This window comes from Acinonyx jubatus, chromosome D1 (genome assembly GCF_027475565.1).
Source record: "Acinonyx jubatus isolate Ajub_Pintada_27869175 chromosome D1, VMU_Ajub_asm_v1.0, whole genome shotgun sequence".
Taxonomy (NCBI): Eukaryota; Metazoa; Chordata; class Mammalia; order Carnivora; family Felidae; genus Acinonyx; species Acinonyx jubatus.
This window is the reverse complement of record NC_069390.1, coordinates 65,422,538-65,449,349: the sequence shown is the minus strand read 5'-3', so window position 1 is coordinate 65,449,349 and position 26,812 is coordinate 65,422,538. Positions and strand designations below refer to the sequence as shown.

The window sequence follows — 26,812 nt, the reverse complement described above, 5'->3', positions numbered from 1 at the left end:
TGGATCCCTGAAAAAGGTGACCAATTAGTTGTATTATTATCATTTTATTGTTACTATTGGTATTATGAAATTGTGGATTTAAACACAACTGAAACAAAGAGAAAAAAGACAAATAAACAGTGTATTAACAGAGCCTCAGTAACCTGTAAAACAATGTTAAGCAGTTTAACATTTGTGTAACTGGAGTCCCATAAGGAGAGGAAGGAGAAATGAGTATGGAAAAATTATATATATATTGGCTAAATTTTTTCCAAATTTAATTGAAACATCAACACACAGATTCAGAAGCTGAGTAAATTCCAAGCAGAATAAATACAAACATATAAAATAGACTACTATAACAACAACAGATTTCAGGGACACAGAGCCGTTGTAGGAAACCAAAGATAAAGTAATAAAAGCAGCAGGAGAAAGCATTATGTCCACATTACAACCAGGAGAATGATGATAAGAATTACTACTGACTTCTCATCAGAAATAATAGAGGTCAGAGGCCAATGGAATGGCATTCTTAAAGGACTAAAAAATAATATGTAAGGTGCTTCAGTGTTTGGATCATGCCTAACACATAGTAAGGATTAAATAAATTTTGTTATTTTTGTTGTTATTGTTATTACTACCTTTATTATTAATTTTCTTCTTTAAGGTGGTAGAGACCACTGAATGAATGCAGTATCCTTTGTTCAGTACCTAAAGGAACATTTTAAAGAGTTACTTTCTTACAGAAAATATAATGCCATGGTTGTTACCTCACTGACATTATTTTAAAATACCTAGTTGGATAAATAAAACTGAAAGATCTTTATAAGATTTGCTGTTCTTTTTATTCAAGGCATGGATTTAGAACCTCTACTTTTATTAGATATATAATATGTAAGACATATTTCAAATATTTGACCTCAGACTGATAATTAGAAAAGAGAAAAATAAATGGATTTTACTTAAAAGTATACTAAAGAAACTCTTTCTAATTGTGCCTGGTTTAATTTATATGTAACATGGCTTTAAAATCCCCGGTGAGTTAATTGTTCCTGTTTATTTCCTTTGTTTATAATCTGTGAACTTGTAGGAGATAAGACTGTGCTTTATTAAATTAATGCATTATTCAAATAGAATAGTATTTGAGAAAGCTATGCTTCCATAAATTCCTCCTTTTAAATTCATTTGTGGGTGCCTTCCCATTTGAAATCATAATTATCTACGATGCTGAGTTGACATACTTTTTTCTTTTAAGTGCCATTCTGTCTCTTTCTCTCCTTGGGACCTTTGCATACAGTAGTTTTTTGTTTTTTGTTTTTTGTTTTTTGTTTTTTGTTTTTGTTTTTGTTTTTGTTTTGCCTGGATTCCTTCTAAATACTCTTACCTGGTTAATTCCTCCTTTTCCTTCAGAACCCAGTAGAAAAAATTACTTCTGTTGAGGAATACCCTCCTGTCTGTTTTCAGAGTATGGTGTTTCTCTATGAATCCATTTGCTTATTTAGGCAGCATAGTATCAGTAAGCATAGAATCAGTAAGATTCCAGGCTCTAGATTCAATTATTTAAGTATGGATCTTGGCTCCACTGCATTCTTGCTGTATGACTTTGGATATGTTTTACTTGACCTCCGATGCCTCCATTTCCTCATCAACAAAATGAGGATAATAATTATACCTATCTCATAGGGTGATGTGACAATTTTTAGAAAGTTAATATACACAAAGTTCTTTGAGCAGTGTTTGGCATATGGCAAACAAATTAATAATACTAATAGAATTTTTGTATTGAATAATCTTCTTGACATATGTTTTACATATTAAGTGATCAATAATTATTGTATGAATGCCTAGACCCATGGCAGCCACTGATTCTGATCATTTTGTGTAAAATCAGTCTAATTAGTATTTATTGAGTACCTAGAGCATGGAATGATGCTAAGTTATTTCTTAAATAGATGAATAAGTAGCTGAATGATTAAATGAATGAAATTCAATATTGAATGCTAATCTATAAAAGTTTAAAGTATAAGGAAATTGATGTCATTTAGTTTACTTGAGAACAACTAACTTCTTAGGAAAAATTAATGAAGAGCTGTTCCTGAAAGCAGATGTATTCAAATGGGCAAACAGAGGAAGTTGAAGGGTGGGGATGGCTGTGCTTCCAGAATGGGAAGTAGCATTTGTGAACATGGAAATAGATGGTACAGAAGATGTTGGCCTTTCTCAACTCAAAATTAATTAAACACAAGGAAGACTGTCAGGATTAGGGTTCACATATCCCAAAAATATGATTGATTTTATAATGGATAGTGGAAGAAAAAGTGCATTGTACAATTGTGTATTTTGCATGACCTTATTGGAGTGTCATCTTCCCCATTTATCAGCTTTGGGAATGTGAACATATTATAAAACATGTGTAAAACTCCTAATTTGTTAAGTTAGAGTAATAGTTGGCCTAAGAATTAAATAAAATAATGTATGCAAAGCTCTCTAACAATGCCTCACACATGGTACACAGTAAGAACCTACTTATCTAATGGGGAAAAAAAACACTGCTTGGCCAATTATTGAAAAATTCTTTAAACATTTTATTTTCATTTAAAACATGAATACATATGAAATTGCTGATTTTTCTTTAAAGTGGCCCTCAATTTTAGAGGTCCTTGCTATTTTTAATGTATAAAATATGCCAATAATCAAAAACATTAGGGATATAATCTAAGTGTCTGAATATTTCTAGACTTTGTATTTTTTTTCTCAGTCTTCACAGTTGCCCATATTAATTTGATAGCATTTAAAAATATGCATACTTTTGGGGTGCCTGGGTGGCTTGGTCGGTTAAGCGTCTGACTTCCGCTCAGGTCATGATCTCACAGTCCGTGAGTTCAAGCCCCGCGTTGGGCTCTGTGCTGACCGCTCAGAGCCTGGAGCCTGTTTCAGATTCTGTGTCTCCCTCTCTCTCTGCTCCTCCCCTGTTCATGCTCTGTCTCTCTCTGTCTCAAAAATAAATAAACGTTAAAAAAATTTAAAAAAAAATAAAATAAAAATATATATACTTTTAAAAAGTCTTTCTAAAACATTCACCTTACATTTTATAGAAACAATTCTTTCAGACTAAATGGGCTTGGTAACAAACTCAGATGAATTTTGTTAAATACACAGTCTACTAAACAGGTATACAGTGCCACTTGGTAAGTGGACAGCTCCATTTGTTTGAGGAGCACAGTGAAGATATACTCAAAAGTAGCTTCCTAGCCATATATATCTAGTTTTCTCTGGCCTGGTCAAGACAACGATGAGTTTTTTATTAACTCAGCAAGTCATTAACTAAAGGAAGGAGACTTCTATACTATTGCTGCTGTTGAAGAGGTTAGATTAGTTCCATTTACTGAAATATCACTTTGGTAACATCAGCAATCACTCTGACATCCATGTTCCCTATAGAAATTTAGATATACTTCTTAGATTTTTACTTCACACCTCATGGTATAATTAATTATCTTCCATTCCAGACTCTGAATCCTGCAATATTAAGTACTTGTCCTCTTTGCGCATCCTTTCCAACCCAGAGCAGGTACTAGGAGATGTCCAGAATAGATTGAAGTCTAACAGCCATGCCCCATGAAAAAAATTAGAAGAATCTGGATTTGCTGAAATTAAAACAAAGATGAAAAAGGATGGCTATGATGGCTGGCTTCAAAACCTCTGGTTTTGAAGAACCGAGTCTGACTTCTAGTTCAGGTTCTGCATTTAAAAAGCTTTGTAACTCTGGAAAATCACTTCATCTTTAGAGATCTTGGTTTCCTAAACTGTAAAAATTGGGGAGGTAGAACAGAGATCTGGGGAATCCCTTCTAAGTTAGTTTTTCCTCTTATTTGAAGGGCTATCATTCATGTTCATAAGTGCTCTAACCTATTCTCTTTCCCCTCAGAAGACAGAACTGGGATCAGTAGGTAGAAACTGTAATAACATAGCTATTCAATTGACATATAAAAAAAGATTCAATGATTCCATTTTGGTTGCAAAGTGTTCAAGGAAATGCTTAAATGACCATAGGCATGGACCTAGAGTGGGATTTGATTAGATTAACTCAGGGTCCTTTCCAATGATAATATTCTTTTTTTTATTTTGTTTTTTTTTAAATATGACATTCATTGTCACATTGGTTTCCATGCAACACCCAGTACTCATCCCAACAGATGCCCTCCTCAATACCCATCACCCACCCTCCCCTCCCTCCCACCCCCCATCAGCCCTCAGTTTGTTCTCAGTTTTTAAGAGTCTCTTATGTTTTGGTTCCCTCCCTCTCTAACCTTTTTTTTTTTTTTTAATATTCTTTGATTGTATAGATCAAGGGGCCAAATGAAGCAAGAGCTGTCAATTCCTTTTTGTTGAATTTTTCTGACTTATTCTGCTTTCTTTCCCTTTCTTCACATGAACTGTACTGCCGAGAGTAATTTTAAATTTACTAATGCTTACATGCAATATATAAATGCCACAAACTGCAGCCATTGAATGAATCAGCAGCAGTCAAGGTCATGGATACTGGAAGTCTCATCAAGTTTTCCAGAGTGAACAGGAACCTAAGAGTAGCTTGACTACCTGATTCCTTACTGTTCTGTGGCAAAAGAGTCTGTGTTTCTGCTATCTTACAGCTATTGCACAATGGCCTGGAATATGTGAGGATATCTGCAGATGGATGAGGACAAAGAATAACTAAATTGTTTCATGGCAACTACTATGTTGGGGAGCTTATTTATTCTTAGATGCAAATTGATCACCTTCAAAATATGCCCTTAGCAGATTTTGTTAGCCATGAAAAGTAAGAGAACTGTTCATTTAAAAGCTAGACAATGTGTTTAGTTGTTTCCTATAAGTCTTGCAGAAAATATCTTTTCCTTAGATTTTAATTAGGATAAAGAATAAGCTCAATCTAGCAAATTACTGCTTCAAAATCCAATTAATTGAATCATTTGGTGAAAATACAATATATGTTATATTTTACTTATTTTTTTATTAAAACATGTGCTATGGATATGCACATTTCATTTGATAATAAGAAAATATTAACACTATTGGTTGGAAGTATTTTTTAATGCCAAAATTTGAATATATTAACTACTCTTGCCTTCATAGAACATGTCCAAATGTATTTGACAATAGTCATTGCCTCATTTGCAGTGGGCTGTGCTGTCACTGAGGGACTGAGGGTTTTCTTCACTCTCAAAAGTGTGGATTCAAATTGTTTTCATCCTTATATGCCATGCCTCGACCTCACCCTGGGAAGTTCCCTGAGGTATTACTGATTCACGTGGCTAAAAATACTAAATGCAATGAAGAGTCTCCTCAAAAGGTATACCTTCAGAGCAGAAGAGTCAAAGTTGTTTTGTTTAATTGGCTTCCTGTATTCTCTAAATGTATATTTTAAAAAATATTACCAAAATGAAACACTTTTAAGTTCACCCTACTCAACTTTTTTTTTAATTTGCTATAGTGATCATAAAGACTTCTCATGCTTCTCAAAGGAAAATAGTGAAAGAATATAATTTATGAGACAAACAGAAAGATTACATAGTTTTTTGATTAGCAATAATTTGAAATACAGGAATGTAATTACTTGGCATTTAAAGTCTATCTTTAATGTGTTCAAGTATAAGACTTGGTAACACAAGAGTTGTATACCTAGCTACACATTAAAATTGATTGAATCAATTTTAGCAACCACTAAGCACAAAAACACAAGCGTATAATTGATAACAATGGCATTCAAGTGTTTACACTCAATGGTAGGTGTTTTGATTTCTCTCATTTTGTAATTCATGTCAAATTAAAAAATAAAGAAACTACTTGAAATTTAGGTTGGCATAGTTCATTTGCTACAATACTTACGAAAGGAGAAAGGACTCACCTAGCACATCAACTTTTAGTTTTATTGAAATGTACACAGCACCAGTGTCATCATATGGAATAAGTGTCAGTGGTAATAATCATTGATGTCATTGAAATCTTCAAATAAATCTAAAATTTAACAACATTTATTACCATTAAAGCTGAGTTCTAGCTAATGTCCAATATGATAAACATTAGTACTTTCATCCCTTCCTGTTTAGATTTCTTTTCCTAAAAAAAATTTTTAACTTGTTTTAGTGCTACTACTGCTAAGGGTAGTGTGCATTTGTAGAATGCTTTACAGCTTGCCAAACCGGAACTCAACACACAGATGGGGAGGCAGAACTGAACAGTAGTTAAAAGCAAAGGCTTCCAACACTGTTAAACAACAGTGGTGAGAGTGAACATCCCTGTCGTGTTCCTGATCTCAAGGGGAAAGCTCTCAGTTTTTCCCCATTGAGGGTAATATTAGCTGTGGGCTTTTCATATATGTCTTTTATGAGGTTTAAGTATGTCGCTTCTATCCCGACTTTCTTGAGGGTTTTTATTAAGAAACGATGCTGTATTTTGTCAAATGCTTTTTCTGCATCTATTGACGGGATCATATAGTTCTTATCCTTTCTTTTGTTAATGTGATGTATCATATTGATTGATTTGCAAGTATTGAACCAGCCCTGCAGCCCAGGAATGAATTCACTTGATCATAGTGAATAAATCTTTTCATATGTTGTTGAATTCAATTTTCTAGTATCTTGTTGAGAATTTTTACATCCATATTCCTCAGGATATTGGCCTGTAGTTCTTTTTTGTGGGGTCTCTGTCTGGTTTGGGAATCAAAATAATGCTGGCTTCATAGAATGAGTCTGGAAATTTTCTTTCCATTTCTATTTTTTTGTAACAGCTTGAGAAGAATAGGTATTAACTCTGCTTTAAATGTCTGGTAGAATTCTCCAGAGAAACCATCTGGTCCAGGACTTTTATTTGTTGGGAGATTTTTGATAACTGATGCAATTTCTTTACTAGTTATGTGTCTGCTCAAATTTTCTCTTTCTTCCAGTTTAACTTTTGGTAGTGTGTGGGTTTAGGAATTTGGCCATCAAGACAGTATGATATTGGCACAAAAATCGACACATGGACCAATGGAATAGACTAGAGAACCTAGAATTGGACCCACAAATATATGGCCAACTAATCTTTGACAAAACAGGAAAGAGTATCCAGTGGAAAAAAAGGCAGTCTCTTCAGCAAATGGTGCTGGGAGAACTGGACAGAAACATGTAGAAGAATGAAATTAGACCACTTTCTTACACCGTACACAAAAATAATCTCAAAATGGATGAAAGACCTAAATATGAGATAGGAAGCCATCAAAACCCTAGAGAGGAAAGAAGGTGCTAATTTCTTTGACTTTAGCCACAGCAATTTCTTACTCAACACATCTCCAATGGCAAGGGAATTAAAACCAAAAATGAACTATTGGGACCTCATCAAGCTAAACAGCTTCTGCACTGCAAAGGAAATGATCAACAAAACTAAAAGGCAACCAATGGAATGGGAAAAGATATTTGTAAATGACATATCAGACAAAGGGCTAGTATCCAAAATCTATAAAGAACTCACCAAACCCCACACCCAAAAAACAAATAAACCATTGAAGAAATGGGCAGAAGACATGAAAAGACACTTTTCCAAAGAAGATATCCAGATGGCTAACAGACACATAAAATGATGCTCAACATCTCTCCTCGTCAGGGAAATACAAATCATAGCCACACTGAGATACCACCTCACGCCTGTCAGAGTGTCTAAAATGAACGAATAGGAAACTATAGATGCTGGCAAGGATGTGGAGAAATGGGAACCTTCTTGCACTGTTGGTGGGAATACAAACTGGTACATCTGCTCTGGAAAACAATGTGGAGGTTCCTCAAAAAATTAAAAATAGAACTCCCTATGATCCAGCAATAGCCCTGCTAGGAATTTACCCACGGGATACAGGAGTGCTGATTCATAGGGGTTACATGTGCCCCAATGTTTATAGCAGCACTCTCAACAATAGCCAAATTTTGGAAAGAGCCTAAATGTCCATCAACTGATGAATGGATAAAGAAATTGTGGTTTATATACACAATGGAATACTACTTGGCAATAAGAAAGAGTAAAATCATGCCATTTGCAGCAACATGGATGGACCTGGAGGAGGAAATGGAGGGTATTATGCCAAGTGAAATAAATCAGTCAGAGAAAGACAGATATCATGTTTTCACTTATATGTGGCTCTTGAGAAACTTAACAGAATACCATGGGGGTAGGGAAGAGGAAAAAAATAGTTACAAACATGGGGGGCGGTGAGGCAAACCCTAAGAGACTCTTAAAAACAGAGAACAAACTGAGGGTTGATGGGGTTGGGGGAGAGGGGAAAGTGGGGGATGAGCATGGAGGAGGGCACTTGTTGGGATGAGCACTGGGTGCTGTATGTAAGCCAATCTGACAATAAATTATGTTTTAAAAAAAAGTTCAAAAAAAAAAAAAAAGCAAAGGCTTTGCTGCCAGACAATCTTGAGTTCATGTCCTGGCCCGTTGGTTTTTAAATTGCTGAAATTGAGAAAATTATATAACCTCTTTAATCTTTATTTTCTTGCTTGCACAGTGATATACCTGCTTCATTCTTTTTTTTAAATAATGAGGTTAAATGAAATGAGGCATAATATATAAAATATGTTTACCATAGTGCCTGGCATATAGTAAATAATAAATAGAAATATTGTTCCTCACAGATTTATGTCATTTAACATTCATTTGCTGAAGGAAAACCCCCAGAAACTCTGAACTATTTGGTGTTCATCTGGATAGCACCACTAACTTTTCTCCTACTAAAAGATCATCCACTTTAGTTGTTCTCTGTTGACCTCTTTGGAATCAAGTGAAACTCACACTTGATGAAACTAACAGGCAGCTTAGCTTTCCCTTGCTAAATCAGTCCTTCAAGTTATACAGCCCAAAAATTGAAGAATAGATTAAAAAGAAAAATATACTATACAAATAATAAAATTGGAAGCCCCAGTGTGCTCATTTTAGGATGGGAGATTTAGGAGCTTGAGTTAGCATTTTTATGGATATACATACATATATACTTTCACCTCTAGAATCATTGCTTGTAGATAATGTTTTTTGGTTTTTGTTTTGCATCTTTAATGCCAAAATATCATGGCAAAGGTAGAAGGAGAGGTTGAAATAAAATGAAGAATCACCATGATGCAAATGGGCATACTTTCCAAAATCTTAACAAATGCTTGCATCTTAACATTTCTGATTTTCTATGCATAGTTTACTTCAAAATCCCCAAGTCAGAGCCAATAGGATGTAGTACATTTCCCATTAACGTGGAGTAGGTTATAAGAAACTATAGTTAAGGAGTATAAGAATCTGAAATCTTTTAAGACAATTTGTTCAATAAGAAATTAACAACCCTGTTCTGTTTGTTTATTCAGTCAACAAATATTTATTGAGTGCCTAATATTTTCTAGTGAAAAAGCATTATAAAGAGAGGTAATTTGGGTAATGTCTATTTGATTCCCTCTGTGGGCAGAACTCTGAATGGAGACAGGACCAATAGATGAGGCTCAATACAAAAACAGTGATCCACCTCAGCAGCACCCTTTTCATCCTAGGATTTTAAATGATCCCCATCCCTCTTAGATCTGTATTAGTGTGCCCCGACACAGAGTTTAAACTTAATGCTGGAAGAAAGAACGAGCATACAAATTTATTTTTTATAGTATGGTCTGATTTCACCTGATTTGATTTGTCAACTTTTTTCTCTTCCATTTGTCTTAAAAAAGTTAAAGCTCTTACACACACACACACACACACACACACACACACAGAAAGCTCTGATCACATTATTGATTGTACCATAGTTATTATTAAGTTGCTATTTCTCTAATTTTCTCCAATACACTTATGAAAAGTATTTGATGATCCTTTTGAGAGTGAAGGCTGTTCTAGAGCAGTGATTAAGCCAAACCCTTATTAAATCTCCATCTGCCCACAGCTGCCTCAGATAGCATGAACCTATAACTTTAAAAGTTATGAGTTAGTTGTGTCAGTCATTGAGATATATTTATAGTTTCTGTACCTTTGCAATTTTTCTGCCAATTCCAGCACAGTTCCAAATGTACAGACATTATTAATTAAATTTCACATTATGTACTTGTGGACTCCTGATAAAGTTAAAGAACTCCAACTTACCCAGGTGTAGAGTAACTGGAGAGGATTCACTAAGAATATAATGTAAGAGCAAAGTATTAGAACCCAGATCTGTAACTTCATTTTCTTCCATGGGTAAACCCAATTCTCATGGTGAATGACAGTATTTTAAGAGAGTTTTTAAAATAAAATACACATTGATGTGACAGATGATCTCATAGCTTTGTGTCTGATAGCTAATTTTACATTTTAGTATTTTATTCTTTATACATTAATAATACATAAAGTCTCTATAAGCATATGTGATTTATAGTTTTTAAAAAAATATCATCACATTTGACTCTCATTACAATTTTGAGAGGGAAAGGGAATGGATATTCTTTGAATACTAATACTTACACTGTGTGGTTTCTTCTTGTACATTATAATTAATTTTCATTATAATACTATGAGATAGCTATTATCCCCCTGATAAAACTGATGCTGAGAGTAGCTTAACAACTTGTTACAAAGTCATACAGCTTTTAAATGGTAGAACCAAAGTTTGTGCCAGTAATCTTTCTACTATACCACACACTATCCATGGCATATATTATTATATCAATCTTACATATTAGGAAACAGACCTGATGAAAGTAAGTGAATTCTTCCCAAAAATCCATTTGCTGTTTTATCATGGCATGTCTTTTTTTCTAGTTTTATTGGGATGGTGTTGACATACCTCACTGTAAAAATTTAAGGTTTGCAGCATAGTGGTTTGACCTACACATATTGTGAAGTGATTACTGGAATATGTTTAGTTAACACTTATCATCGTATTTAGATACAATAAAAACAAAAACAAAACAAAACTTATTTTCCCTTGTATTGAAAACTCTTAGGTTTACTCTCTTTTTTAAGTTTATTTATTTATTTTGAGAGTGCATGCATGTACATGTACATGAGCGAGGGAGGAGGGGCAGAGAGAGGTAGATAAAGAGAATCCCAAGCAGACTGCACACTGCCAGCCCAGAGCTCAATGTGGGACTTGAACCCTTGAACCATGAGATCATGACCTTAGCCTAAACCAAGAGTCAAATGCTTAACCAACTGAGCCACCCAGGAGCCCCAGGATTTACTGTCTTATGAGTTTTCCTATATATGATACTGCAGTGTTAACTATAATCATTGTGATGTAAATTTCATCCCTAGTACTTATTTACCTTATAATTGGAAGTTTGTATCTTTTGACTACCTTCCTCCAAGCCCACCTCCAGAAACTCCCCTGCCTCTAGTAACCATAAATCTGATCTCTTTCTCTATGTGTTTTTTTAAATTTTTTTTAGATTTCACATAAAAGTGAGATAATAAAGTATTTTTCTTTAACTTATTTCACTTAGCATAATATTCTTAAGATTCATCCATGTTGTTGCAAATAACAGGATTTCATTATTTTTCATGGATGAATGATATTTCATGGCTGTGATAATATTCCAGTGTGTGTGTGTGTGTGTGTGTGTGTAAAGCAACTTCTTTATCCATTCATCATCAATAGACACTTAGATTATTTCCATGTCTTAGCTATTGTAAATAATGATGCTATGAACATGGGGGTGGCAACTACATTTTGAGTTAGTTTTGTCTTCTTTTTAAAGTTTATTTATTTTGAGAGAGAGAGAGCAGGGAAGGGGCAGAGAGAGAGGGAGTGAGAGAATTGCAATTCACTCAGCCAGTGCAGAGCTCGATGCAGGGCTTGAATCCACAAACCATGAGTCATGACCTGAGCCGAAATCACGAGTCAGATGCTGAACTGACTGAGCCACCCAAACACCCTGAGTTAGTGTTGTTTTTATGATATATTCCCAGAAGTGGAATTACTGGACCATACAGTATTTTTGGTTTTTGTTGAGGATTCTCCATACTATTTTTCATAGTGGCTATACTGATATACAATCCCACCAAGAGTGCACATCCTTGCCAGCATTTGTTATCTCTTATCTTTTGGTGATGGCCATTCTAAAAGGTGTGAGATGATATCTCATTGTGGTTTTGGTTTGCATTTCCCTAATGACCAGTGATGTTGAGCATCTTTACATGTATCTTTTGGTCATTTGTATATCTTCTTTGGAAAAATATCTATTCAAGTCTTTTACCCATTTGTTTGTGTGTGTTTTTTTTCTCTATTGAGTTTTCTGAGATTTTTATATATTTTGGGTATCAACCCCTTATCAGATATATAGTTCGCAAATATTTTTTTCCCATTCTATACATTGTCTTTTCACTTTCTTGATTGTTTCTTTTTGTGAAAAAACTTTTTAGTTTGATATAGTCTCACCTTTTTATTTTTTAATTTGTTGCTTGTGCTTTAAGTGTCATCTCCAAAAAATTATTGTCAAGACACAAGTCAAGAAACTTTTTTCCCTATGCTTTCTTCTAGGAGTTCATGGTTTCAAGTCTTACCTTTAAGCCTTTAGTTAATTTCAAAATAAATTTTGTGAGTGGTATAAGATAATGGTCAAAGTTTCATTCTTTTTAATGTGAATATCCATATTTTTTCCAGCACCATTTATTAGACTGTCTTTTCTCCATTAAGTATTCTTGATTCACTTGTCAAGCATTAGGTGACAATGCTTGGATTTACCTCTAGTATTTCGATTCTGATCCACTAACCTATTTGTCTGTTTTAATGCCAATACCATACTGTTTTGGTTACTACAGCTATATAGTATAGCTTGAAATCAGGAAGTGTGATGCCTCCTGCTTTGTTCTTCTCTCTCAGCATTGTTAATCCTTAAAAAGATGCAAATATATAACAGTATATCTTTGTGAAAATTAAACCTACTTGGATGAAAGTATAAGATTAAAGCCAAAGGCACATGCTGCATGTTTTGTGCAACTAGTTATGTAACATGGAATAGATTTTTATAAAGATCAGAGGACTTGATATAAATATATTTCATCTTTAATTAAACAGATTTTATGGCAAAGCAAAGTTATATTACTTCAGTTGTTGTACAATTGAAGACATTAGCACTTGTCATAGGTAATGTAATAAGGGAATCTCTGTTACTCAGTGGTTCCAAACATTTTCTTTGGCATGTCTGAAATCATACAATAAATTCTGGAAATATTGGTGAACCGCTTTATAAATCTGTCCGATAGTAAGTCAGTCATTGTTTGATGGTGAGTAAAATGTCCTTGCAAAAAGAGGTACTTGTGTAATTATTTCAATTACGTAATTCTCACTCTTTCATAGGACCCAAGCTGAATCTAGATTTTCCAATTATCTCCTTTGCAAAGAGACCCATAAGGATAATCAAATGAAACACTGAGACCAGATATCTGCTGAAAATGCCCATTTGAAACTGATGAATTACAATATGCTGATAAATGAATTTATGAATTTAGGGTTAACTGTTTAGATTCTTCGCAGATTACAACTGCCTGTGGATGTTATATTTTTAAATTTCAGAGTTTAGTTTTATGAATAGGCTGTGACAAAGAAGGAACGGGGAGGGGGGACCAGAAAAAGCTAATATGTTTCAAACTAGATCATGAACATAGGATTGAGAAAAAAAAGTTTCTCCAAAATGTGTTTTAATGAGTGATAACTGAATATAGTGAAGAACAAAACACTAAAATGTGAGAAAGAAGTAAATTATGCTTTATTATAAAAAATAGAACATCGTCTTGACCACACAGATTACAATTTAATGTATTTTCAAACAACAGCCACCACTAATGAGGAGAATTAAGAGATCAAACCTGGTCATGTCATTCCCCTCCTTAAAACTCTTCAAAGGCTTCCCATTGCCTCTAATACAGTGTCCAGACTTCTTAACACAGCACCTCTGGAACCTCTATTTCACTTAGCTTGTCTTCTTATTATCTCCTCCTAACCCATTGGCTTGGCTCCTTTGACTGTAATGATCAAGGCTGTGTATACTTTTCTAGAAGTTCTGCTTAGAATTCCTCTCAATTCCTAGAATTCCTCTTACTGCTTGGAATTGTTCCCTGTCTCTCTTCTTCTAGCCATTTAACAGGACTCAGCTCCACTATCACTGTCTCCAAAAACTTTTCCCTGACCTTACTGTCTGCCATTCCTCTAAAGCACTGGTTTATGAGCTCCTTGAGGACAGGAACTGTGTCCTCTTCATGTTTATCTTTCCCATTGCTGGTGTCATGTATTGAATTGAGTCCTCCCAAAATATTTTGAATTCTTAAATCATAGTACCTGTGTATATATATTCTTAACTGAAAATAGGGTTTTTGCTGATGATCAAGTTAGAATGAGGTCATTATGGTGGGCCCTAATCTGATACGACTGGTATCCTTATAAAAAGAGGAAAGTTGGACACAGGGTCACACACACACAGGGGACATCATGTGAAGATGAAGGCAGAATTTGGGGGGGGCATATTCCTATAACCCAAGGAATTCCAAAGATGTCCAGCAATCCACCATAAACTAGGAGAGAGACAGGAAGCAGATTTTCCTCCACAGTCCTCAGAAGGAATTGCCCCTGCTGATGCCTTGAACTGCACTTCTGATCTTCAGAATTCTCAGACGAAAAATTTCTGTTAAGGATTCCAGTTTGTGGCACTTTGTTCGGGCAGCCCTATAAAACTAATAGCGAGTAGAACTGAGTGTTTTTAGTGAATGAATGAAATAACCTACCACTTTATTTTACTAACCTGAACCCTTTCCCTGCACAATTAAGGCATGCTCATGAAAAAAGTATTCAGTGATCTTTATTTAATTCATTAATTGATTTTAAAAATTAATTTTGAAATATCTACTTCATTTATAACATGCCTGGGGAACATAAATAAAAGCATTATTATTCCCTCTACCTTCAGAATGAGAACTGTCAGCATAGAGGGGGGATGAATTTTTTTTATGGCACAGCTGGCAGTTAGATGGTACATACAATAGCAATTGTTTATGGCAGGTACCTTTTCTGGTTAGTTGGTGTCCATACTACACCAGGTATTACCTGTTCTAGATATCAAAACTTCCTTTAAATAACTATAATTAAATGTAGAAAATGATGTGTCGTTAGAAGATAGCATTCTATGTGGTCATGGAGAGAGATTACTTTAAATTTAAAAGGGTGGGGATTAGGAAAGACTTTGCAGAGACCTATTCAATTAACCCTTCACATTTTCCAGTCTGCTTTCCCCAGCAACAACCCTGCCAGCTAGGACATTCCCATCAATCTTCAACATGTGAGATAATTTTTACATCTTTTAAATCATCATTTACTTTGATGGCTTTTATTCAGAGGTGAACGTTAATGACCTTGGTTTGCACTGGCAGCTAGAATTGACCTGGGAAAACCACACAGACAGATGCAGTTGATAGGTAGAGGCAGTGTCTATCACTTAGGTTATATTTCAATGCTGGAAGCATGGAGGATATTCCATTTCAAGTACAATAAAACAGACTGTAAAACAGTAAGAAAGCATCTAATTACATTCTGTCATATGGTCCCATGAGCAGTCAACTATGATTGGAACTGGTATTTCATTTGTAAGGATGAAAGCAAGTTATGTTGATCAGTCTTGGAGTTAACAGAGTAAATATTTTCATATTTTTCTATTGTTCCTTTAAACAAAATAGACACTGATGTACTCTCCATTAATTCTTAGGCATTCAACATAGTTATTGGCACATTAAAAATATTCATTATGAGTTATTCTGGTGCATTTTTTTTATTGAGTAAAGTACTCAGCTGAAGTGTACACATCTCTGTTAATGTGATATGCTTTAAATTTAAAAGAATACCTATGCCATATGGTCATTTGGTCTTTTAACAATTCAATCATTAAACTATTTATTGAGAAATTACTATATGCGAGTGCCATGCTAAATATGGTCTATTTTATGCAACTCCTGCTTTCTAGGATCATATAATTTAGTTGGAGAAAATCAAAGCACAAAAAAGATTATTTTGTAAAGTTACTTAATCTAACTACTTACACTTTCTATGCTTATACCCAGACAATTGCTAAAGGAAAAAAAAATACATATCAGAATAGTGAAATCATTAATTCATAGTCATTAATTAGACAATCAACAATTCCTTACAATTTTTCTGAATTTCTGCAATCAATTATCCCTTCTATTTTCTATAATAGCTCTTTCAAACTTCCGCACTTTCTTCAAATCTCTAACCTCACTAATTCCCTCATTCTTGGCTTAATTTCAAACAAGCATAATTTCTTGTTATCAGAGTAAATTGAAGATGAGAACTCCTTTAGTGTCCTGATATTAAACCTATTATCCTAACCTTTATCTGTGTCATCCTTTTATCTTCCCTTCTAATTCAGTGAAGAAAGTGTCTTCCTGTCCCCAGTCATTCATTTATCCCAAACTATTTCTTAGGTTCAGTCCACGGACTAAGTGTACATTGGTGAGTACAAAAGTTAGTTTCTTCTCTTGGAGCTAGTATTTTGCTAAAGACTGTTTGTTGCTTTCCCCTGAATTATTTTCATTTTGTCAAACTGTGGGTCTTTTAATGCATTTTTCCCTCTGCAGGATGTTCTCTCCCCAATTCCTCCTTTTTATCCTGGGTCACTTTCATCTTCCAGGTCTCAGATTGGATATTAGGACCTCCAGTCAGACTTCTCTGACACTCAAGATAGGCAACCCACCTCTGTGTGCCCGTAGCCCCTGTTCCTCTCCTACCAACACTTACCACACTGAGGTGGTTTGGTTTTTCTCATTTCTTGTCCTACCCTCCACTAGAAAAGAACCATAGATCTCTGATTCAGTGATATAATCACATTGTTTAGGCTAGTCATCAATAAATGTTTGTTGAATTGGTTAACTCATTCTATTGAAATAGAAGTGAAAAGGCTGATAGATATCATTGGTTCTACTAGAGTTCAACTTAGAAATGAAGTACCCTTGTGAGTTTGAGTTGGCAAAGACCTGAGTGTTCTTGAAAATTAAGTTGGTGAAGGTATTTCAAATGCGGAGAACAAGGGTAACAACACAAGCTAAATCAAAACACTACAGCAAGGTCAGCTTGCCTGGGGGAAGCTTAGTAGCAGGAAATAAGGAATAGTGAGAAAGGGTATGCAGAGTTCCTACAGAAAGTCAACAGTGATAGACAATTTCAAGTAATAGAGCAACATGACGACAAAAGAATTTGGAAAAAAAAATAACCTGGAAAATATTTGCAGAATAGATCAGAGAATCAGGCAGGGAAAGATTGGAATCAGGGAATGTGGTCATGAGGCTTTTACAAGAAAACAGGCATGATTGGATAAATACTTGGTTTATTGAAATAGTCGTAGAGAGAGGAGTTTTACATTCACATTTATATTTATATTCACTGAGGCTTCTGACAAAACATAATAACTACTGTATTATACTTTATTACAATAAATATTGCCCAGTAACTGTCTGCCAGATATTATAATAGTCTCTGGGATCTACTGGTGAATAAGTGTGATGTCAAACATTAAACAGCTTCCAGTTCAATCTGAAATATTAATTTAATTGGAAAACACAGAAGACAGGAAAGGAGGTCAGTTTTGAAGGGAAGTTATGAGTGCATTCTTTCAAGCTTAGGAGTTTAAGGTGAGAAATCAAGCCTGAAAGAGTGATGGAGGTACAGGAAGTTTGGACACCTAGCCATGGTAAATGAGACAAGAAAGAGAGTATAGAGAGAATGAGATTTTGTGGAATATACTTTGGAGAATATTATTTTAGAGTTATGGTCATCAAATTTAGCATGCATCCCTGGGGTTTCTGATTCAGGATATCTGGCATGGGCCCTCAATTTTGCAAATCCAACAAGCTCCTACATGATGCTAATGCCACTGGTATGAGGATCACATTCTGAGAATCACTGTTTTACAGCAATAAAATGAAGATAAATAAAATGAGGAGAGAAGTAGTAAGAGAAATAGAGAAAAAACAGGGCAATCTCATGTTGTGAGTATAGGAATGAAAAAGCAATAGGTAATGTTTTATGTAATGCAGAAAGAGCAAAGGCCCATCAAAATTTTTCTGGCCTTTTGGAAGAAAATTCTGTATTACTGGCTGGGCTCTTTGCCTGCTGGAACTGGTTCGTAGTTACCTCAGTCATCTTCATCACAGGAGAGAATGACACTAAAACAAAAAATAAAAATAAATAAATAATAAGTAAGATTTCCATTGGAAAGAAAGGAGATAGATATGCACAACCACTCAGACCATAAAGATTAGATGCTGTCTTAGTTTACTGGGACTACTGTAACAAATTACCACAAACTGGGTGACTTGAAACAACAGAAAGTTATCTTCTCAACATTCTGGAGCCTAGATCTGAGATCAAGGTATCAGCAAGATTTATTCCTCTGGAGAGCCCTGAGAGAGTTTGTTCCATGTCTCTTTTTCGGTGGTTGCTTGCAGTCCTTGGCACTTTTAGGTTTATAGATACATCACCACAACCTCTGCCTTTGTCATCACCTGCACTGTTTCCTGTGTGTCTGTTTCTGTGTCTAAATTTTCATCTTCTTACTAAGAAAGTATAGTCAGCATAAACTCATCATAAATTGATTACATCTGCAAAGACCCTGTTTCCAAATAAAGTCACATTCAAAGTCACCAGTTACCTAGGACCGTAACATATTTTTTGATGGGACATAGTTCAACTCAGCAGATGCCACTTGAGTCAGTTGTGATGTATTGAGCAAGATGGATAAAGATTGAGAAGAATGTTTCTGATAAGAAAACAGTAATGTGGTGCTGGCACGTCGGGGTGGCTTAGTCAGTTAAGCATCCGACTTCAGCTCAGGTCATGATCTCAAGGTTTGTGGGTTCAAATCCTGAGCCCAGCTCTTTGCTAACAGCTAGAACCTGGAGCCTGCTGTGGATTCTGTGTCTCCCCTCTCTCTTCCTGTCCCCTGCTCACACTCTGTTTCTCTCTCTCTCTCTCTCTCTCTATCTCTATCTCAAAAGTAAAAATAAATATTTAAGAAAAAAGAAGAAGAAAACAGCAAGGTGAAAATTAGAAAAGAAAAACCACTAAAATAGACTCGAGAGGCCAGAAGGGGGAGCTCTCATGCCTAACGCTTGTGGTCAATTGCAGACCCAAAAGGAAAGATATACCTTGCAAGGCCTTTGGACTTTAGCTGCTACTTTTGTATCCCAGCAGAAGGAATAAAGCTTTTCCTTTTCCCCTGGCAACAGCCCAATCACTGAGAGACTCTCAACTCAGCCAATGAAAAGTCACTATACTCCCAGTTTACTCCAATAAGCTTTTTGTTTATAACAGCCCTTCCAAATTTTTCCTTTCCTCTACAAAAGAGTGCTTCTCTCCTTTGTTCCCCAGATTTGCCTATGGTTTTGCTATAGCTTGTTTGTTCTGAATTGCATTTCTCTTCTATTGCCACATAAACTCATTTTTTGCTGGTAAAATAACTGGCAGATTTGTTTTTAAGGTTAACATTAACTGTAAGTAACCATGTAAAAGCTTCAGTGCTTAACAGTGAGGAGGCTGGGGGAAGTTCAAGGTTAGATGTTCTCAGGCTAGGACAGAGGCAGGGTCAAAGCCGAAGAAGAAAAACATCACGGTAAAAAGTTTAATATTGGGTGCTGGGGGGAGAAATAATGAGTAAAGTTCCAGAGTAGAAGGGAAGGTTTAGGTTTAGAAAAAAATGAATGGGAAAAACAGTAAAACACGGGACTTTTCACAATAAAATAGTCAAAGTGATGTGCTAAAAGAATGCATGGGAATTTTGAGGTACATAGAGAAAAAGTTTGGAAAATTGACTCTGTTAAGTTACTTGGGTGATGTGTGAGAGATTCTTTAAGCAGAATTGAGCATGCTTAGCCAGTGCCATGGAATTTTAAACAGAACCACTTCATTCAACCCTAAATTTTGTCTTTTGGACACAGGGAGAATCCAGAAAGTGAGTAAATAAAGCTTTGGCTTTTAATTAACCATGCCAACAGTGCCCAGTGAGATTAATTAGTCTTTCAAATTAAAATGAAATGTGAATTTTTGGTATTTATCTAAGCAAAGTTATCTTTCTGGAGGGGAAGAGATGTCAAATAGTCTGTTATCTGTGTGGACCAGATTCACAGGTAAAGTTTTGTGTGTTGTTTTTTAACTGAAATGCTTGCACATTTCGAAGCTAAAATGACTTCATGGGTGGGTGTTTTCTAAAACAGGTCTTTTCTAAGCCAGGGTTCAGGATGGATTCTGTTTCCTTTAATAAAAACATGTAGTCAGAATGTACAGAATGTTTTCTGTAAAGCAGTAAACACCTTACCTAGCAGATCCTAGATAAACTCTGAAGAAACAGACTGCTTAATAATATTTAGTTGTTTGGAGAAGCCCCAAGAGTGTTCTCCTGGTAAAGTCACATAAAATGAAGTTGAACCAAGTTATCGACATCATGGGGATTAATTCTTTACGCCCACAATGAATATCTGGGAACACTGTAATGGTACAACTCTTTGAAACATTTGAGTTTTTATTCTGAGCTTCTCAAGCACAATGCATCAGTCTCTGCTGCCAAGAATTTTGCTTTCAGTTCCCCACCCCTCATTAACACCTGCTCTCCAGTGTAGGCAGGCAACAAGGGAAAAGGGTGAACTATGATCTGTTCCTCCTCTTGCTCTACTTTATAGCATGAAGAAAAGGTTTTGTGTGGAACAAGGTTAAATTAAAGGTTTTAACAAGATTCAGACATTCCTTTTCCTATGCCTGAATGTCCTATGCTAACCTGAGGAGTTTTGTTTTTTTTTTTTTTGATATATGAAGTTTGTTGTCAAATTGGTTTCGATACAACACCCAGTGCTCATCCCAAAAGGTGCCCTCCTCAATACCCATCACACACCCTCCCCTCCCTCCCACCCCCCATCAACCCTCAGTTTGTCCTCAGTTTTTAAGAGTCCTTTATGCTTTGGCTCTCTTCCACTCTAACCTCTTTTGTTTTTTTTTTTTCCTTTCCCTCTCCCATGGGTTTCTGTTAAGTTTCTCAGGATCCACCGAAGAGTGAAAACATATGGTATCTGTCTTTCTCTGTATGGCTTATTTCACTTAACATCACACTCTCCAGTTCCATCCACGTTGCTACAAAGGGCCATATTTCATTCTTTCTCTTTGCCACATAGTACTCCATTGTGTATATAAACCACAGTTTCTTTATCCATTCATCAGTTGATGGACCTTTAGGCTTTTTCCATAATTTGGCTATTGTTGAGAGTGCTGCTATAAACATTGGGGTACGAGTGCCCCTATGCATCAGCACTCCTGTATCCCTTGGGGAAATACCTAGCAGTGCTATTGCTGGGTCATAGGGTAGGTCTATTTTTAATTTTTTGAGGAACCTCCACACTGTTTTCCAGAGTGGCTGCACCAATTTGCATTCCCACCAACAGTGCAAGAGGGTTCCTGTTTCTCCACATCCTCTCCAGCATCTATAGTCTCCTGATTTGTTCATTTTGGCCACTGTGACTGGCATGAGGTGATATCTGAGTGTGGCTTTGATTTGTATTTCCCTAATGAGGAGCGACGTTGAGCATCTTTTCATGTGCCTGTTGGCCATCCGGATGTCTTCTTTAGAGAAGTGTCAATTCATGTTTTCTGCCCATTTCTTCACTGGGTTATTTGTTTTTTGGGTGTGGAGTTTGATGAGCTCTTTATAGATTTTGGATACTAGCCCTTTGTCATATGTCATTTGAAAATATCTTTTCCCATTCCGTTGGTTGCCTTTTAGTTTTGTTGTTGGTTTCCTTTGCTGTGCAGAAACTTTTTATCTTCATAAGGTCCCAGAATTCATTTTTGCTTTTAATTCCCTTGCCTTTGGGGATGTGTCAAGTAAGAAATTGCTACGGCTGAGGTCAGAGAGGTCTTTTCCTGCTTTCTTAACCTGAGGAGTTTCACTTTGGTGGGGATATGCAAGAAATATGGAAAGAGGAACCCAGCTGTAGAAGATAGGTGTAATCCCGGATTTCTGTTTGCACATCATGGGTTTGTCAAATACATCGGTTTTTAATTGCCTCGGGAATTAGGTGTTTAAGTTTCACCTGTTTGTTTTCTTTACTCGCATTCAGAAACATCCACTAATTTTACTTCCCTTTATGATTTTAATATTTACATATTTCTGTGTCAGCTTTGTTTATTACTGGCACATGCATAGGCATGTTTAGTACTATTCTTAATAGCCAAACATTCCATAGTAGATTATGTTAAGGTCAGTGTTTTTGGTGAGACCTACCAACTGTTTTCACTGTTTTATAAATGATTAGTTTGTCATTACCTGATGGTCCAGGGCCATTTCTTCATCATGGATGCTAATTTTCAAAATGATGATCAATTCTATAAATTGGTCACCTCTGTAAAATCAATGTTTTTGCTATTTGTAATGCTCTTTACTTACATCTTCATAATCCTCACTGTATTTATCTTGTTAGAAACCTTTCTGGCTTATTTTAAGTACATATGTTGAGTGTTTGCCAGGCATTTCTGTCTCAATTTCCAGCCCCAAAAGCCAGGATTTTATGAGCATTGTGTAATGTAAGTTAGGGCAGCTGACTTGTTAGTCCTTTTGTCAGCCGGGAATCCAGAGGATGTGTTGGTTTGAAAGGTGTGTTCTCTGTTATTGATTTTAAATTAACCTTCAAAGCTCAGCCCAATTCCTAAACCTCTTGTTGATTCTTCTCTTCCTCTAAGTAAGTCATGTTCTCCTCTGGGCTCACATAACACTAGTGACATTATAGAACTTGTTCTAGCCAGTTAAATCATGTCAAGGTGTTTAAATATCTTTTTCTCAAGACAACCTGAGAGCTTATTGAGAGCAGAGAATTTTTATTTATCAAGCATCTTTTATGTGCTAACTACTATGGAACATGGATATACTTACTCCTTTATCACAGACGAGACCATTCTGGCTCCAATTTATATAGTCAGTTGATGAAGGAATCAGGATGTGAAGCTGGGTCTGCTGTTGCCCCATTGCCTGCTCAGTGGTTGGCATAAACTCTGTGCAGACTCGGGACAGAGATCAGAGTTCACCTGAGGCATGTAGTGCCTCATACAATTATCCACTCCAACCAACAGTGTCCACTTTTTTAGCTGTTCCTTGTTCATTAAGGCCACAAGCTTCATCTCTTAGGGGAGGCTTTCTTCCTCGTCTTATATTAATATGTTTATTCATTGTTCATTATTCATTCCTTTTTTATTTTTTTAAATTTTTTCTAATGTTTATTTATTTTTGAGAGAGACAGAGCGCAAGCAGGGGAGGCACAGAGAAAGAGAGAGACACAGAATCCGAAGCAGGCTCCAGGCTCTGAGCTGTCAGCACTGAGCCCTACATGAGGCTCAAACTCACAAACCATGAGAAAATGACCAGAGCTGAAGAAGGACGCATAACCGACTGAGCCATCCAAGCGCCCCTCATTCATTCCTTTAATACATAATTATTAGGTCACTATATAACTGGCCTTGTTCTATTGCATAAAATAAAATGACAAAAATCCGTTTTAATGGATTTTATATTTTCATCAAGGAGACTGACAATAAAAAAATAAACTACATGGGTGACATATGTTACAAGGTGATAAGTGCTAAGGAAAAATGAAAAGTAGATCAGTATAAAAAAGTAGGGTATATGGTTAGAAGACAGTATTAAATAGGAAGTGAGGTTCAAGATTCTAGAGAAATCAAGATTTGAACAAAACCCTGAAGGAAGTATATTCCAGGCAGAGGAAACAGCTAGAGCAAATGCTGTAAGGTAGGAGTATGTCCACTGTGTTGGAGAAGTATCAAGGCTACAAGTGTGTCTAGACTGGAATAAAGGAAGAATATATTACCTAATGAGGGAATAGAATGGTTCTATAACATAGGCATCTGACCCTGCTTTAACACTGTATATGCAAGAAACACCCAGTGCCTCCGAACTGATAAGTTTGGATTGCTCAGTGGTTTTAGCCCATATTTGTCTTCATCAAGTATTCCTCCAAAAATCATTGGTACCATCTAGGCTTAGAATATTGCTTCAGCCAGGTTCAACCACACTCATTCATATGGATGTCTATCTCTATAGTGTTTTGGCCAATCCTTCCTTTACATTATATTGACAACACTTGATAGAAACTGCTTATACAACTCATAGCAGGTACTCAGGAGATGTTTGTTGAATGAATGGGGACAGGTTCAATCTTATAACACAGATGGATACCCCCACCAGTAAATAAATTTGTGTTCTGGTTGTAGACATAGCTACATATTTACTTATGTTGAATTAAATATCAAGTATACGGCTGAGTGTTGATTAAATGCTGATTACTTTTCAATGTATCCATGTTCCATCAAAGTCAGAGAAATCAAGGAAAATTTCCAATTCTGTACCCTCAGAAACATTTTCTTGTTCTTAATAAAAATAGCTTGTTTCACCTTGAGCAGAGTCACCAGTTAAAAAGAAGTACTTAAACCTAATTTCAAGGGAAAAAATATTTCCTTTTTAGCTGATATGTTTATGTCTACAGTATAGTGATTTTATTGCCTTGGTACAATCTTCAGCTTCACATGTCAACTGCATAGTTACTCCCTTTGTTGGACTTAACCTTATTTATGGTGGTAATTTGTTTCCTTAGCTTTTCTGTAACTCAGTCAGCCTGTGGCATTTACTATTATTATAGTGGATGTAAATGCAGTAGATTGATCCTAGCAGGCAGATATAAAACTTTTATAAATTTATTTTTTAACTAATCTATAATAATATATAAATGCAAAATAACCGTTTTGAAAATATGAGGTAAAATGTATTTTAAATTTCATAGGAAAAGCTAATTGGGAGCATTTTACTTGCTCTTGGTCATCTTTTGCTCAAAAACAAATTCTTTAAATCTGAGGTAAATATATGTATAGATCTATGAGATGTCAAAGCATCAATAAAGAATAATTACCCACTTTAAGTAGGAAATTAGGTAATAATTATTTTAATTGCCCTATCAATTTAAATCCATTTTCCATTTATTTCAACAACTATTATAGTTAATTTAACAAAAAATTATTTCATTTCAAATGTAATTTCAGAGGTGTTACTTTATAATTTACTATGCCATTATTTCTCCATTATCTAATCATTTATGCCATTAAGAACCCTATTCAACATTTATTCAATAAAAGTGTAGTGGAAATGGAGTTTATTTAAGTAGTTTCTTTGTTATCATATAAAGTGCCAAAAAATTTTATGATTGTTTTATTGTAAAATGGGTATGTTTCTTTTTTAAACAAGATAGCTAGGTGGATGGTTTGTTAAAAAAAATAAATTCTTAAACCAAGTAAGTTATAGAAATTTCCTATGCCTTTAGTAACAAATCCTTTGATTTATATCTTTATGAGTAATTTGCGTGGTAATTATTATAATTTGAAATGTAATGAATAAATATGCTACGAGTATTGCACTGAATTGTAGTCAATCATATTCTGGAAAGGATTTTTTTTATTTTTACACTTTAAAAAGTCTATCAGTCATTCTTTGAAAATGGCTCCATAAAGATTTTTAAAATAACTCTATTTTTATCATTCCATAGTTTAATATAAATAAAAGTTTTGTCAGCTATATTACAGTATACATTTATCTCTCAAAATTGGAAACAGCCATGTTTAAAATGATCTGATATTCTGTAATTTGTTATAAAAATAATAGAGTCACACTATATGATCTATTTTTGCTTCTTTAGACTTTGTACAGGAATGATTAATTTCTTGTGTGTTACAAGTCTTACTATCAGTTAATAAGTGCCAGGAAGTATGAAAGTATGACAGGGTGGACGCAGAAGAAAATACAAAAGACAAGCATCTCATTTCTTTTTGCCTTACCTTCTCTCTGAAATTATTACATAAATATCTAATGTATCTTCCTTGTGGCTCTTGTCTCAGAATTTGTGGAATTTTCTAATAGCTGTGCTTTTAATCTTGAAATATCAAGAGTATCTAGGTCTCTACCCAGATGATTGGCAATACTTCTGTTCTCTGTGCTAGAGTAACAACAACAACAATGAAGAGCTCATAAACTCAACAGTACAGGACTGTACTTGGGCTTTGCCCAGCTCACCCAGGATTCTTCCACATCCTTGTGCCTGATCCCTATTCTGGCCAGTCACCCATTATGACCTAATTATCTAGGCAACAGCAGTTAGGTGTACAGTCTTGGAATAGAACAAAACTAATGACCATGTGGGCTTGACTAAAAAAGCTTTGCCTCCTTAGCATTAATCAATAAACTTTCAAATATTTAAAGAACAAAATCAATTGAAGTAGAATCCTTACTATCATTTATTACTGTTGTAGTAAACTGAGGATTAATTTTTTAGACTGTTTTAATATGGCTAATTGTATTTTCTTAAAAAAAAAAAACACTTTTGTTTTTTCTGTTTCTTTCCCATAGGTTTAGGCTTCAGTATTGCAGGAGGTGTGGGGAACCAACACATTCCCGGAGACAACAGCATTTATGTAACTAAAATTATAGATGGGGGAGCTGCACAGAAAGATGGAAGGTTGCAAGTGGGAGATAGACTGCTAATGGTAAGTGTGACTCATGCAAAACTATGTGTGTATTTATAAAGCTCTTGTTTCCCAATGTATGACTGTGTTAGTTCAGGCTGTCATAACAAAATACCATAGACAAGGTGACTTCCACAACAAAAAATTTATTTTACTCAGAGTTCTGGAAGCTGGGAAGTTCAAGGTCAAGGTTCTGGCCCATTCAGTTCCTGGTGAGATCTCTCTTCCTGCTTGCAGACAACC

The 26,812-nt window shown here is 35.3% G+C and overlaps 1 protein-coding gene across 17 annotated transcripts in view; it reads left to right on the top strand.

Moving 5' to 3' along the window:
* The window catches only part of DLG2 (discs large MAGUK scaffold protein 2), a 2,057,646-nt gene that overhangs the window by 1,549,792 nt on the left and 481,042 nt on the right, over positions 1–26,812 (top strand). For all 17 annotated transcript variants that reach the window (XM_053202597.1, XM_027039894.2, XM_053202582.1 and 14 more), the window contains one exon: positions 26,454–26,590. In XM_053202597.1, coding sequence (XP_053058572.1) covers positions 26,454–26,590 — 137 coding nt within the window. The remainder of the gene's footprint in view (positions 1–26,453; positions 26,591–26,812) is intronic.